At 51.3% G+C, this 15629-nt stretch overlaps 1 protein-coding gene across 3 annotated transcripts in view; it reads left to right on the top strand.

Moving 5' to 3' along the window:
* Positions 1 to 15547, top strand: part of KNOP1 (lysine rich nucleolar protein 1) — a 17963-nt gene extending 2416 nt beyond the window's left edge. The window contains exons 2-6 of one of the 3 annotated variants that reach the window (XR_003793317.1): positions 853 to 1757; positions 3783 to 3851; positions 8801 to 8878; positions 11207 to 13232; positions 14506 to 15536. Coding sequence is in view for 2 of the 3 variants with exons in the window: in XM_029221842.1 (XP_029077675.1) it covers positions 855 to 1757; positions 3783 to 3851; positions 8801 to 8878; positions 11207 to 11518 (1362 nt within the window). In the remaining variant the exon portion in view is untranslated. Of the gene's footprint in view, positions 1 to 852; positions 1758 to 3782; positions 3852 to 8800; positions 8879 to 11206 lie in introns of all 3 variants that reach the window. The other 2 variants (XM_029221842.1, XM_029221843.1) reach the window with 2 other exon arrangements.
* Positions 15548 to 15629: the final 82 nt, after the last annotated feature.

Genomic DNA, 15629 nt, shown 5'->3' with positions numbered 1-15629 from the left:
CTCCCCCACTAGCCTCTGATCTGATCTGGTTCAGTGCCTCTTTTATGGATAGGAAAACTCAGGCCCGGAGAAGCCAGTGCTGTGTGGCAAGAGTATGTGAGTCACCATTTGAATGCAGGCATCCTCAGCCCCAGCTGGGGCTCCTCACCATACCTTGCTGCTGCTCTCATTACTAGCCACGTGGGAAGGTAATTAGAAGAGTAAGTCACCCTCAGTGCAGGCGGGGGCAGTTAATTTCCAGACGCAAAGCTGAAGCGCTCTTTAGATGAAGCAAGGGAATGGATTAATTGTGTCACAGTTACTGCCTCTGGTGACAGTCAGCAAGAGGAGCTGACCTCAGGATTTCTGTCCCCTTCATCCAGTAAAAGGTAAGCCCTGGGGGCCGTGCCTGGCCTGTGGCTTGAGTGCAGTTGTGCCCTCAGTGGCTGGCACAGGGTACGTTTCTGGAGAGAAGACTAGGCTTAAGAGGTTTGAGGAAGGGGGTTAGGAAAGGGAATCAATGATGTACCAAGCACTTTCCATGGATTATCGTTTATTCTTTCCAACAGCTCTTTGAGGAAGGAAGTGTTATCCCCCCCCATTTTCAGCTGGGGAAGTTAAGGCCCAGCGAGGATAGGTGATTGACTTAAGGTGAGGGAGCAGCTTGGATTTCAACCCGGGGCTGTCAGGATTTAAACTCCATTCTGTTTCTTCGATCATATTTCCCTTTGCTCCACAGGAATCATGCCCATTTTCCTAGCCCCTAATCTTTCAGACCATCCACTCCAGGAAACGTGACTTTTGGTAATACCTAGTGGAATTGTACTCAGGGTGGCTTGGTATGGGGATAACTTGTATCATTTCTTTTTTCAGGAATGATCACTAAGACTCACAAAGGAGACCTGGGCCTTGGGCTCCCAGAGAAAAAGAAGAAGAAGAAGAAGAAGGTAGTTAAAGAACCAGAGACTCAATACTCGGTTTTAAACAGTGACAGTTATTTTGCGGAGGTTTGTCCCACAAGAACCACATCACCCTTGAAGAATATGGTCCAAGAGCAGGCACCCGAAATGCCTCTAATGAAGAAAAAGAAGAAAAAGAAGGGTCACAGCACCATCTGCGAGGAGCCCCTAGAACCTGAGACCATGTTACGTGCCAGACGGATTGAGCCATCTCCCAGCCCCAGGAAGCAGGCACTTGGTCCATCTGAGTCCCTTGGTAGGGAAAAGAAGAAGAAGAGAAAGTCCGTGTCCCCTGGCTCAAGGGTGAAGACCTCCCCAGACCCCGGGCAGGGCGAGGAGGTGACCAGAGTTGGCAAGAAGCTCAGAAAACACAAGAAGGAGAAGAAGGTGCAGGGAGCTACAGCCTTCTCAGCCAGGGACCCTTGGTTCTGTGAGGCCAGGGACGCTTTGTACACTTGCTCAGCTGGGAAAGATGGCGTCCCTGAGCAGGCAGCCTCGGGACAGAAACGGAAGCAGGGGAGCCCCAGGGAGCACAACGTGAAGATGAAGAAGAAAAAGAAAACCCACCAGGAGGGAGATACCCCCCTGGGGCACCCTGAGCTCTCCAGGTATGTGGAGAGCAGCCGTAGGAAAGGAAGTAAAAAGTCAGTCAAAGTTGAAGCTCCAGATTACATCCCAATAGGAGATGGCCCCAAGGCCCCTGTGAAGAAGAAAATGAAGTCCAAGAAAAAGGCAGAGCAAGCAGACACTGAGGAGCCAGCTCTGAAGAGGAAGAGGAAGAGGCAGGAGAGCACAGTAGCAGGAGAACCTTGGGAGGAGGTAGGCTTCCTTCAGAAGCACACTGTTTTGGGAGAATAGGGGTGGAAGTTGGGAGTGTGTGTGTGTGTGTGCGTGCACACACACAGGCACTCAGCGTTTTAGCTGCCAGAGCCCTGATTAAACTGCCTTTAGTCAGAAAAGGGGATTTATCAACACATGTAACTAGAAGGTTTGAGAGCTACTACCTTCAGGTATAGCTGGATCCAGGTGCTAGTGTAATAGTCTCAATAATACAGGTATCCCTTGCTATTGAAACTTTACCCAAGTTCTCACTCTCTGCACTCAGGATCTGGATTGATTAGAATAAGCTTTTCAGATAAATCCCTCTCTTTCTGAACTCTTGCCACTTGCTATCTAAAGCTCAGGAACCAAATAGTTTGAGATAATATGATGTCCATAGCTATCTGCACTCAGGTTACACAATTTAGGGATCAAATGGATTTAGATTGCAGGCGATGCCTGTGTGGCTTTCCCTAGCTCTGGACTTTGTATTTTTCCATGCTGGTTTTAATATCAGGTTCCTTCCCACCCCAACCCCGTGGTGAGATGGTCCCAGCAACTCCAGGCTTTCTTCATAGTAGTTAAGCCACCCCCAAAAGGAGAGGGGTGGCCCCTCCAAAACGATTACAGGGAAAGTCCCAGCACTGCTCTCCCAGATCTCAGTTGGGTCACAAACCAGAAGCCCAGATCTGAAGCCAGTGGGCAGGGGCTGAGGGTGTCAGTCCTGCTGTAACTCCACTGTCTGAAACTGGGGGAACTGGTTTCTGAGAGGAATACCGGGGCCCTGTTACCAGGAGGAAGGGAGGGGATGGCAGCCTGGTGAAGACGGCAGAGATGTGCTCTCCACCCTGACGGGCTTCCTTGCCTGGGGAGGGGAGGGAGGAGGCGGGCTGAGCACTGGGACCTGGCAGGCGATGTGAGCGAACAGAGCCACCCAGGGCTCATCACAGGTGACGCGGGGTACCAGGCAGAGCACACCCGAAGCAAGGACGTGGCAGTTGTCACTGCTGAGGGACTAGGGGAAAGTGGCCAACCTGAATCTTACTGTCAGATGGTCCCGCAGGGGCTGAGGCCACTGAGAGAGGGTGGCCCGGGAGAGCATGGCCCATGCAGGCCCAGCAAGGCGTCTGTGTGGGAGCTGAGATGTGTGAGGGGCTGGGGCCGCCTGTGCCGAGGGAGCGGCAGGTGCAGAGGCCCTGGGAGGAGCAAAGAGGCTGGCGTGGCAGGCGCTCGGCCAGCTGGGGTCCCGGCAGCCTGTGGACGCCACAGGGGTCTGGATTTCCATGTAAATGAGATGGGGCCCCTGGAGGGTTCTGGGGAACGGGTGGTATGGCCCAGTTGAGGTGGTTTTATTATTTTTTAATTGAGACGGCGTTGACATATAACATGATGTAAATTGAGGGTGCACCCGAGCTGCTGTGTGGAATGCACCAGTGCTGGGGGCGGGGAAGCCGAGTTAGAGCCTGTCCTGGTTGTCCAGGCAGGAGAGAAGGTACCGACCAGAACTCCGGAGCTGGGGGGCTGGGGCGGGGTATGGGGGAGAGAACCGGGGGGATTCGGGTTTGCTGCAGGCCCTCAGCCCCACCTCTGCATTCCCTGGCCCTCGCCAGCCCCTCCTCCCCCACTGTCAATGGGAGCCTTGGCCTTTCTCCTCTTGCTGGTTTGGTGTCACCCTGGGAAGTGAGGTGACGCCTGGCGGGAAAGGTAGTGCTCTAGGCCTGAGTCGGGAGACCTGGGTTAGTGTCAGCCCTGTCCCTGAGCTGTGGGGTAACCTCACGATAGTCACTTCATCTCTCTGAGCCTTAGTGCGTCCATCTGTCAGATAGGTCAGGGCCACAGTCTTCAGGACAGAATTGGGGAGAATCGTGGAAGAGAAAGGATGGCAGGTGTTCTATGGGCGATAGGGGTGGGCGTAGCGCTCCAGTCTTGAGTCTGTTCTGGACTCTGTTGCGATCTCATCCGGCTGGGCTGCCAGGGCAGAGGCCATCGTCCGCTTGAGCCTTACTCCTTCTGCCCTCTTTGCAGGAGCCAGACACGGACTTGGAGGTGGTGTTGGAAAAGAAGGGCAACATGGACGAGGCGCACATAGACCAGGTACGACTGGTCCTCGTCCTCCCAGGCGTCTTCCCTTCCCCAGACGCACACTCGCCTCCCGGCAGGCCATGAGATCCTGGTCCCAGAGGCATCAGGGACTCCAAAGGCAACGAGGCCAGCCTCTGCCGCCCCTCCAGTGGCGGGGAGCCTGTGGCCTCCCCTCCTCATAACCACTGCAGGGGGAAAAGGGGACATGTCCCTGTGACCTGCAGCCAGGCAGTGGGCACGTGCTCTGCCCGGCCCATGCATCACCACCTCCTGGCCTCCATTCAGGAGCATTTTTTTTTTTTGTCTTTTGCAACTTTATTTAAATATAATTGACATACAAGAATCTGCACATGTTTAAGGTGTACAATTCGATGAGTTTTGACATGTATGCATCCAGGAAACAAGCTAAACAATTAAGATGATGAACGTACCCATCATTTCCAAAAGTTTCCTTGTGCCCCTTTGTATTCCATCCCTTCCTTTCCCATCCCCAGGTAGCCACCACTACTCTGTCGTAGCTTACGTTTTCTAGAATTTGTATATAATTGGGATTATACAGTATGTGCTCTTTTTTAAACTGGCTTCTTTCACCTAGCATAATCATTCTGAGATTTATCTGTATTGCATGTATCAATAATTTGTTCCTTGTTATTGGCTGTCCAATGTTTCTAGCATTATTTTGATGTTAAAAACGTTTTAGGGGCTTCCCTGGTGGCGCAGTGGTTGAGAGTCCGCCTGCCGATGCAGGGGACACGGGTTCGTGCCCCGGTCCGGGAAGATCCCACATGCCGCGGAGCGGCTGGGCCCGTGAGCCATGGCCGCTGAGCCTGCGCGTCCGGAGCCTGTGCTCCGCAATGGGAGAGGCCACAGCAGTGAGAGGCCTGCGTACCGCAAAAACAACAACAACAACAAAAAAAAAGTTTTAAATTCTCAATTGAATTGCCTAGGCACCTTTGTAAAAAATCAGTTGACCGTGTGTGTGTGTGTGTGTGTGTGTGTGTGTGTGTGTGTGTGTGTGTATGTGGTGTGGGTCTATTTTTAGACTCTTGTTGAGTTTCATTGATCTGTATGTCTTTACCCTAATACTTCATTGTCTAGATTATTGTAACTATATAATGTCTTAAATTAGGTAGTATAAGTCTCTAGCATTTGTTCTTTTTTAAGTTGCTTTGGCTAGTTCAGGTCCTTTGCACTTCTGTATAAATTTTAAAATTACCTTGTTGGTTGCTACCAAAAAATGCTCCTGGGATTTTGATTAGGATTGCCTTGAATCTACAGACAAATTTGGGGAGGATTGACAACAGTATGAAGGCTTCTGATCCATAAACATGGCATCTCTGTCCATTTATTTAGGTCTTTAGTTTCTCTCAGTATTGTTTTATAGTTTTCAGTGTACAGGTCATGCACGTCTTTTGTCAAATTTTCCTTAAGTATTTTATATTTTTGATGCTATTGTAAATAGTATTTCAGTTCAGTTTTTATTGTTGTATATATTGCTAGTATGTAGAAATGCAGTTGTTGTACAGGAGCATTAGGAGAAGTTGTTCTCTTGTGGACCAGCTTCTGCTTCTGTCGTGCCCAGATCCTGTGTGGGAGCTGGACATTCTAGAATTGGGATATTTTTATGATCCTGGACCCCAAGGCCTATCAGGACAGCATAGTAACCGCATAGGTACAGCCTTGGGCCATTACTAATGAGGTTACTTTGGCAGTCACTGACCCCGGGACCCCCATGTAGGTGGCCGTGAAGACCAAACGAGGCCATTTGGGAGGCGCTCAGCAGGGGCCTGCCCGAGACCTGTGCTTTGTAAGTGGCAGCCGTTCACCTGCCTGCATCCTCACGCTGTGTCAGCCAGTAATTGCTGGACAGAAGCAACAGGGTGTGATGTGGGGACGGCCCGTGTCGTGGCCCTGCCGCCTGCCGCTCCAGGAGAGAAACGGAGGAGTGCTTGCAAGGCAGCCGACTACAAGGAGGGGGGCCTACAAGATGCTGCGAGGAAGTTCCTAATGCCTTTGGGGCGTTGGGGGCCTCTCTCCCTGGAGGGGAGGGGCTCAGTAGGATGATGCTGACAGGGCCCAGTCCAGGGCCTGGCACACAGCGCAGGCCCCCCAGAACCAGGGGCTCCCCAGCCTCCTACAGGTCATCGTCGTTTGGGGATGGGGCCCCGGGCTGCAGTGGCTGGTGGGGAGGATGGAGGTGGGGCCCTGACCCGTCCAGGCCCAGCCCCTGCCCTGGGCGCCTCTCCCAGGTGTCCCACCACTCTCGGGGGCAAGGCCCACCAGCCACCTCTTTGCTTCTTATGAATTCGTGCCTATTAAATACCTCACGGTTTTAAAGAAAACTTCTGTTTTGGGTGACAGATGATCTCAATGTAAGTGAAGCTTTCTGCCCCAACTCTCCCTTTCTTTTCCTGGTAAAAAGTTCATTGTGTTAAAAAAAAAAAAAATAGTTGGGGGAAAGCAACCTGAAATCCTGCCACCCAGCGGTCCCCCACTTGTTTGGCGCCAGGGACCAGTTTCGCGACGGGGAGCAGCAGGTGAAGCTTCACTGGCGGCCGCTCACCTCCCGCGGACCGGGTGTTGGGGACCCCTGCTACCACCTAATAATAATCACTGTTAACCCTTGGTTGTTATATCCTTCTAGATCTTTCCTCTGTAACTGTGTATGTGTGATTTTAAAGCAGCGTACAGTCATGCTCTGTACACTGTTCTTTTCACTTTTTTCATTCAGCTGGTGAGCTGCTTTCCGCTTCAGTGAGTGCACATCCACATTGTTCCCCGTCAGCAGCATGACTCTGACATAGGAATACACCATCATTTTCTCTCATCCCTACAGCTGCCCTTTGGATTTGTTTTATGCAGTTTCTTTTTTTTTTTAATGGCTGCGTTGGGTCTTTGTTGCTATGCGCAGACTTTCTCCAGTTGCGGCGTTGCGGTGCACGGGCTTCTCATTGCAGTGGCTTCTCTTGTTGCGGAGCATGGGCTCTAGGCACGCGGGCTTCAGTAGTTGTGGCATGTGGGCTTCAATAGCTGTGGCTTGCAGGCTGTAGAGCACAGGCTCAGTAGTTGTGGCTCGCAGGCTCTAGAGCGCAGGCTCAGTAGTTGTGGCACACGGGCTTAGTTGCTCCGCAGCATGTGGGATCTTCCCAGACCAGGGCTCGAACCCATGTCCCCTGCATTGGCAGGCAGATTCTTAACCACTGCGTCACCAGGGAAGTCCTGTTTTATGTAGTTTTGAACTATATGAACGGTCACCTCATTTCAGCCTGTGGTAGATTAGAAGAGAAGAGGAGGGGCCACAAACTGGGAGCAGCTAAAGTCACACCTGAACCCTTGGGCCCTAGAAGCTTCTGTATCAAACCACAGGGTCATTGGTGCGCTGACTGTGGCCTTGAGCCTCTCTGGTAACAGTGTGTGAGGTGTCCCTGCTGTGTGCCGGGGACTCTTTGTCTTACGTTCTGCACCACAATTCATCGTGGGGCTGGGGGCTTTCTTACACCAACCAGCAATTCCCTGACACCACGCGGTGTCCTGCAGTTCAACTCAGTCTGACGCTGTCTATCTGGAGATACCGTCAGACCGCTCAGGTGAAGGACTCAGTCCCGCCAGACTGCTCCCCACCCCTGTCCCCCGTTCAGACGCCAGTCTTAAGCCAGGTTGTCACCTGTGCTTCTGACCAACCAGCTACAGATCAGAGGTTCCAAAGACCTCCTCCTCAGCTTCAATTAGTTTGCTAGAGTGGCTCACAGAACTCAGAGAAACATTTTACTCGCCAGATTACTGGTTTATTATGAAAGGATATAACTCAGGGACAGCCAGGTGGAAGAGACGCACAGGGCAGGGTGTGTGGGATGGAGCATGGAGCTTCCATGCCCTCTCCAAGAGCTCCACTCCCCAAATCTCCAGTGTTCACCAACCCAGAAGCTCTCCGAACCCTGACCTTTTGGGTTTTTGTGGAGACCTCATTACAGAGGCACAGTTGATTAAATCATTGGCCATTTGGTGGCTGAGCTCAATCTCCTCCTCCACTCCCCTCCCCAGAGGTCAGGACTGAAAGTTCCAACCCTCTCATCGGTGGTTGGTTCTCTTGGCAACCAGCCCCCATCTTCAGGTGCTTACAAAAGTCGCCCAATTAACATAACAAAGGACACTTTGATTGTTCCCATCACTTAGGAAATTCCTAGGGATTTTGGAACTCTGTGCCAGGAATGGGGATGAGTTTATATATATATATTTCTTGTCATATATTTCTTACTATAAACCACAGTATCGCAGTTCTCTGTCTCCCATTTATCCTCCAAGGTAGCTGATATTTCCATCTCTTTGCAGATAAATAGACCACGGTACAGAAAGATTAATTGACTTCCACACAACTAGTTAATGGCAGTGGTAGGATTCAAACTAGCCTGTGCCTGACTCCAGAGCCTGTGTTCTTTCTAGAAGACGATGCTGTCAGCAAGAAAGTTAACTACAATATCTTCTGTACAGGCAGGGCTTTGGGCATGTGTTTTGAGAAAATTTCCACCCCAGGTGGCTCTTACAAACAGAAGAGGTTCTAATGCTAAAGGTGGAAAAGCCTCAGTGTCTAGGAAGAGTCATTCATTTATTTATTGGGCCGCACCACTCAGTGCACGGGGTTCCCTGACCAGGGATTGAACCACTCGGGCCCTGGCAGTGAGAGTGCCGAGTCCTAACCACTGGACCGCCAGGGCAGTCCGCTGGAAGATTCATTCTTAAGGAATGGAAAAGAAGGGTGAATGAGGCCTGTATGTTTTAGGCCAAGGGATTGCCCCTTACATGATTAGAGGGTATTTTTGACAGATGCCTCCCCCGGCCTGCAGCAGAACAAAGCTGCCCATCCCCCTCCAGTCCCCCCACCCCACCTCCTCTCTGTCCTGGGTTTGAAGCTCAAAACCGGCTGTCTAATTGCCCTCTTTCCTTTCCTTTCCCTCCTTGCTCAGGTGAGGCGAAAGGCCTTGCAAGAAGAGATCGATCGTGAGTCGGGCAGGACAGAAGCTTCTGACACCAGGAAGCAGACGGTAAGTTTCACGCTGGGCTCCGCGAGGGGTCTCCTCCTCACCTTGCAGGGGCAGGAGACCAAGTCCATCTGGCCCCAAAGCAGCTCCCGCCCGCCAGCCGGCTCCCTGCTCGACACGACAGAGCTCGTCCTGAGCTACTCTCCTTTCTTGGGAAGCGGGTGCTTGCCTCCCTCCTGGAGAGCTGGCCGCTTGAGCTAAGCAGCCTGGACCTTGTCTCTGGCTCCGGACGGGCAGGGTGTCCCCGTCATCAGTCGCTGGGGACACGTGATGGCGAGCTCTTTCCAGCAGTGGGTGGTACCCTGAGAAAGCTGCTGGGACAGGGGCGGGGGCAGAGGTGGCAGGCCTCTGGTCCAGTTGGAATGGGAAATTTCCAAACCAGGCCCCAGGAGGTGGCACGGGAGAGTGTATGGCATGGGGACCGCTAGGTCAGGCTGGAGAGGGACGGGAGGGTGCGGTGGGCAGGGCGGTGGGAACTGCTGGAGCGCATTTATGTGGGGCAGCGGGGACTGGGGTAGAGGAGAGGGCAGAGGGGAGAGAAGAGAACTTGTTAATAGACGTGGATTTGGGAGAGGGGGACAGAGGATCCAGATGACGGAAGGACTTGCTTCCTTGTAACACTGTCTTAAGCTTTCCTAGTGTAGCACAGAAAAGAACAGTTGCTTTGGATCAAAAGACCTGAGATCAGTTCCTGGCTCTGCCACCTTCTATAGTTATGAGACTTTAGCAAGTAACTTCCCTTCTTTGAGCTTCAGTTTCCACACCTGTAAAATGGGACTCATGCTCTGCCCCAGAGGGGTATGGAATGGGACTTTGTTATGTCATTCCTCTAGTGTCTTCTTTCTCTCCATCCTCTTGAACTGGGCAGAGCTGATAAGATTCCATGATTGAGTGAGGAAGGCCAGAAACAAGGCAGCGTCATCCAGAGCAGTGGCCCAGAGGCTATACCTGGAGGGACCTGACAGCAGGAGGGTGGTCCGGGGGCATAGGGGCTGGGATCTTCTGGGGATGCCTTAGGTGGCCCTGCCTTCGGGGACCTGGGGCCACTTGACTGCTCAGGCACATGGTGGGGATTTGAGACCGGGTCCCCTCTCAGTGGGTTGGTAGCCCAGTGAGAGCAGGCTCACAGGACTGGTCAGCCTCTGGCGGCTCTCTCCTCAGACCCAGTGTGGGGCTGTCAGAGGTGGCCTCTCCTTCTAGAAAGTGAAGGCTTGGGAAGCAGTTGTTAATGCCTGTATTGGGGGCACTGTGAAGCTCGGAGAGCTTGTCACCAGTTCTCTCAGGCCAGCTAGCTGTAGCAATGACTGGTTCTTACTGTTCTCCCAAAGCCGACCTGGAAATAAGTGCTAGGCTGGCATTTGGCTCACAGGCGGAGAGTTCCCAGGCGGCACAGAGGTCAGCAATCCTGGTGGGGTGGGGTGGGTAGATGAGCGGTTTTCGAGGACTTAAAGCGAACCAGGCGTCGGGCTCTGAGTTGTTGGTGTAAAACCTAATTTGAGCCTCAGTGAAGCCCCGTCGGGGGCTGTTATGCCCCCGTTTTATAGATGAGGACATTGAGGCTCAGGGGTTAAGGTTCTTTACCCGGGTGACGCAGGCGGGACTCAATCCTGAGTCTTTGAAGTCACAGTCTTCATGGGGAGCTGGGTTTCTGGCCTCGGCCACAGACACGGGAGGGAAGGGAGTCTTCTCTTGGGCCACTGCTCTGAGGGGCTCTCTTGTATTTTCTCAAACATGGCCGACTCGTGCGTGGGTTGTAGAGTGCTCTGGGCAGGAATCGGGGCCCCTGAGTTCCTGGGCTAGCTCAGCCTCCGACTCATGTGACCCTTCACCTCCCGGGGCCTCCACTCCTTTCCTGCTATGAAGTGCAGCGCTTCTGCGAAGAGAAATGCATTTCAGACTCCCGCTTGCCCTCTCCACCCTCCAAAGGACAGAAACCTTAGGCTGATGGATGAGTAGCCAGCTGGTGAGATGTGTCGTACTGTCTGCCGTGAATTGGGGGAGAAGGAGTGAGGCAGACGGGCAACTCAGTGTGAAGGGTGGGCTCTGGTGTGGGCCAGACCCGAGATGGAGTTCCAGCAGGGTTACCAAGTAGGCTTGTGCCCCCAGTCCAGCTGCAAACCTCCATTTCTTCATCAGGAGAGTGGGAACCAACAGTATTCCTCACAGGGCTCTGGTTGGAGTTAAGATAATCCACCGCTGTGCCTGCGAGCACTGTGCCTGGTGCGCAGTAAGCCTTTGATCATCTGGATCCTCCCCGGCAAGGCTGGGGGCTGGGCAAAGGAAGATGCTTTGGAAGCCAGGAAAGTAACCACCTGTTTTCTCTTACCACAGGGAACTCAATTTGGCCAATGGGATACTGCTGGCTTTGAAAATGAGGAACAGAAACTGAAATTTCTCAAACTCATGGGTGGCTTTAAAAATCTGTCCCCGTCATTCAGTCGCCCCGCTAACATGGTCGGCAGGCCCAGCATGGCCCTCAGCAAGAAGGTGGCCGACACTCTGCAGCGGAATCTACAGCAGGACTACGACCGGGCCATGAGCTGGAAGCACAGCCGGAGGGCCGGCCTCGGCTTCTCCACGGCTCCGGACAGAATCTTTTATATTGACAGGAATGCATCCAAGTCAGTCAAGTTTGAAGATTAAGCTCTCCTGTCTTGTCCCCCAAAACGGTTCTGTTACGCAGACGAAAGCCATAGGACAGTTGTCTCCAATCGAACTCCTGCAGAGAGAAAGGACAACTATGTTGATGTGCTTGGACAGACTGGGGTGAGGGCAGCTCGTTTCAGGAACCAGGAGAACATGGGAGTGGCTGAAACCTGTTTTCTGTGTGAAGCTTCCGTCCCTGTTGAAGACAGTGAGTATCAACAGCAGTAGCTCACACTTGTCTAGTGCTTACTGTGTGCCAGGCACATACGTGTCTCCCTTGCATTAATGTATTTAATCTTCATGATTCTGAAACAGGTGCTATTATTATCCCCATCTTATAGATGAGGAAACTGAAGTTCAGGAATGAAGTAATAACATTGCCTGGGGTCACCCAACCAGTAAGTGCCAAGTGTACTTTTGTGCCCCAAGACCGATGTCACTGTTCACTACACTGAATGTCCCCTCTAGGGAATTTCACCCAGAATACTCATTGAGGATTAAAATGTCTCCATTGAGGAAACAGAAGCTTTTTACATGCCTAAAACTCAAACAGGAAGCAGGATTAATGTAAACAGGGAGAAGCAAGCTCATTTTCCCTCCCCCTTCTTGGAGTAGCCACAGGCAAAGAGGCGTCTGGATTGCCACCAGGCAGATGCGGCTGAGCTTCCTCTGCTGCTGGGAAGTGTGCTTCTGAACCCATCTTGCCTTTTGCGTCTGCCGTCCTTCCATCCCCAGTGGCAAGCTTGCATTTCATCCTTCTGCTTTAACTGCATTCTGAACAGGCGTTTTAGAGAGCAGGTGGTTAGTCCTCCACGTGAGCCGAAGGCACATTAATTCCCAGGGACGTGTTTATTGGATTCTTTTCAATCACGAGGAGGAGAATCCCAGGCGACTTCCCTGGAGGAGGTTGAATGCCTGCCGGGAGGCGCAGACGTGGGGATGACAGGGCGTTGCCTCGTCAGCCTGGGATCAGCGTTTCCAAGCCTTAACTCTACGGCCAGCCTCCCAAAGCTCCAGGTATAGCCACCCGAGTGACGTGACCACCTTCTCCGCATTCACCTAGCATTTTGCTTCCTAAAATATCAGTTCTCATTGGGCCTTTTTCACACCACTTGGCTTGAACTCCTGCTACAGACATCCTGACTCAGGCAGGCCTGGACAGCCAGGAAATTCAGTCTCTCACGTGGCAGGGAGTCCTGTCCTGTCGTAGGGGGTTGATTCAGCTTCCCATGAAGGAAACGAATGTTTCCTCTCTGCTCCGTCATCCTCGGTGTTGGCTTCATCAGGCTGGTGGAAAGATGGCTGTAGCAGTTCCAGGCAGCGTATCAAGACACTAGACTATTACAGAGGAAGAAGAAAAACCTTGTGGTTCAAGGAAACTTCCAGAAGCCCTTTTGTCATAACTCATTGCCCAGCAGTGGGTCACATACCCATTCTTGAGCCAGCCCCTGGCATGTGGAGGGAGACTCTCAGGCCAGTCAGGAAGGAAGACTGAGGTTCGGGTGCTGGTGAGATGAACATGGGTCCACTACTGCCCCATGGGGCAGAGGTGAGGCAGGCCTGCCTGGGCCCTGACCAGCAAGCATCGGCCAGGTCTAGAGTCCTACAAAGTCTGTGTTAGCAGTGATTCAGGTGGGCCACGTCACTCAGAAGGTGAACTTGGCCTTTCATGGATTCCACCTTGAGATGCGTAACGGAAGAGGCCTACACGGTAAGATTCTGCATTTGAGTTAGCTCTTCAGGGCACATCCCATTCCGACAGGGGAATAAATCTTTCCCAGTCTTGATCCACACTACAGGAACTTGCCCAGTGTAAAAGGAACCAACCACTGCGTCTCTAATCGTTTTTATTTTGCTGAGAGATCACACTACGGTTTGGGCCTGCTCAGCTGTCAGGAAGGACTGTGCTCAGCCATCTACCGGGTGCTTCCGGAGAGTGGCTGAGCGATTGTCCCTGACCTATCCCCACAGTGGTAGCTCTCATTAGGGTGTGGTGGTCAGGCCTTTCCCCTCTTGCTGTTCAGTATCTTCAGTCTGTGTGTGATAGGATTTGACTTTCTAGCCCAGTGTGGCTGAATGAGTTCCACTTGGCTTGGGAAGGTTTATTAAAGTCTGTTCCTGAAGCAGGGTCTAAGCAGAGAAGGCTGGGCAGCCAAGACGGCAAGATGCCAAGTGTCCTCAGATTGAACTTAGCCTTGTCTCGGCTGCTCTCATAGGTGCAGACCACTGTTGCTCTAGTGACAGCTCCTGCCCTGCAGTTAGCTGGGCCTCCGTCCTTTTGTAAATTAAACAACATTGTCTTGAGTCACCTATCCCCCTTTTTCCCCATGTCCTGGGCCCTCCTCAAGCTGTCTGCAAGTTTCTGTGGTGTGATTTCCCATGTTGTTCCTCATTTGTTGACTCCACGTAGCACACAGCCTGTCTCCACTGGAACAAGGCGGTTTTTGGATTTTTACTCAGGATCTGGGAGAAGATGGGTGGGAGGTCTGGTATTTAAGCACAGCCATGGTCTTAGCTGAATATGTAACAACCCTGTTCTTGAACTTGTCGGCTGTTTCTCCCTTGGGGGTTGCTCACTGACTGACCCTCCTCCTATGGCAAGGTCCTTCCCTCCTTATAACTGCCTTTATCCAGCCGTTCCCCAGACCTCGTGATTCTTAACCACTTTTTTATTCCTTGGGGTGATTCCTGCTGTTTTGCCTTAGCCCACTAGGCCCCTCCCTGAGGCCACCTTTCCGTAACTAGACTGGCCCATCAAAAGTATTTGCCAGATAGACACAGTTCTCCCCTTAAAAATTGTGTGTTCAGCTCTGCAAACTTAGAACTGTTCAGGTTTGTGGTTGGAATAATGCCCCCATGCCCCCCGCCTCCCGTCCAAGTCCTAATCACTGGAACCTGTTAATATGTTGTGATACAAAACAAAAGGGAGCTTAAGGTAGCAGATGGAATTAAGTCTGCTAATCGGCTGACCTTAATATGATTAGACTGGGCCTACCCAGATAATCCAGGATTAGAAGAGGGGACAGAAGAGTCAAGAGACTTGCAAGAAACACTCAACAAGCTGTCACTAGTTTGAAGATGAAGGGACCACCAGCCAAGGAATGCACGTGGCCTCTAGAAGCTGGAAAAGGCAAGAAAACTGATTCTCCCCTAGAGCCTCCAGAAGGAATACAGCCCAGCTGACACCTTCACTTTGAAGGTAAGCCCACTGGACTTCAGACCAGTAGAGCTATAAGGTAGTAAAATTGTGACGTTTTAAGCCACTAAGTTTGTAGTAATTTAAAGCAGCAATAGAAAATTAATACAGGCCTCGTGCAGAAGTTTTTCTTACTTTCACCTTATTTCCTAAAATTTTTTGGTTTTTTTTGTGTTGTTATTCCATCATCCTTCATGTAGTAGTAGTAGTAGACTTCACCTCACGTAGGCCGTGGTCTTCAGAGACTGGCTAACTGATTCAGTAACAGGCTGAGGAAACCACACAAGAACACAGAAAAGCTAAGCTTCCACCTGGGCCAGGTAACATGGTTCAGAGGCTGCTTTGGTGTAACGGATACCTGACCAAACGTGAAAGTCCAAGTCCAGGTTCATGGAAGAGCATTAGGAATTCATGGCTCAGGCTTGGGCGCTGATGCTGTCTGATGTGTACAGCCTCAAAGTAGATGACTTAAAAGTGCATAATTTGTAAATTTGCCAATTGATTTTCATTTGAATAGTATCATATAGTAAAAGTGGTATAGGAAGTAATTTTAATGAAAATAATTTTGTGAAATAAAGGCCACTTGGAAACATTTGAGCAATACCACTGTGCTTTCTGAATGTCTGTTATGTTCAGCTGAGGTGCATTCTTCAGTACACGCTGTTCCTTAACAGAGGCCGTTTTCTCGTGGGGTTCACTATTAAGCCAGCCAGAAAATCCATAGCATATTCTTGGTCCCAAGCTATTCAATTAAAACATGAGTTTATGTAAATTAAAAAAAATTATTTTAGCTACTTTTACTGTGTGAACTGTAATCAGGCTTTTCACGAGTAGAGGTAAAATGTCGTCTATCTACATTCAGTGTGTACCTTCCAAACGTACGGTAGTTTGGGGGCACTTTTATTTTATTTT

This window comes from Monodon monoceros, unplaced genomic scaffold (assembly GCF_005190385.1).
Source record: "Monodon monoceros isolate NGI ecotype Baffin Bay Population unplaced genomic scaffold, NGI_Narwhal_1 Super_Scaffold_13, whole genome shotgun sequence".
NCBI classification, from domain to species: Eukaryota; Metazoa; Chordata; class Mammalia; order Artiodactyla; family Monodontidae; genus Monodon; species Monodon monoceros.
This window is presented reverse-complemented; position numbering and strand designations above follow the sequence as displayed.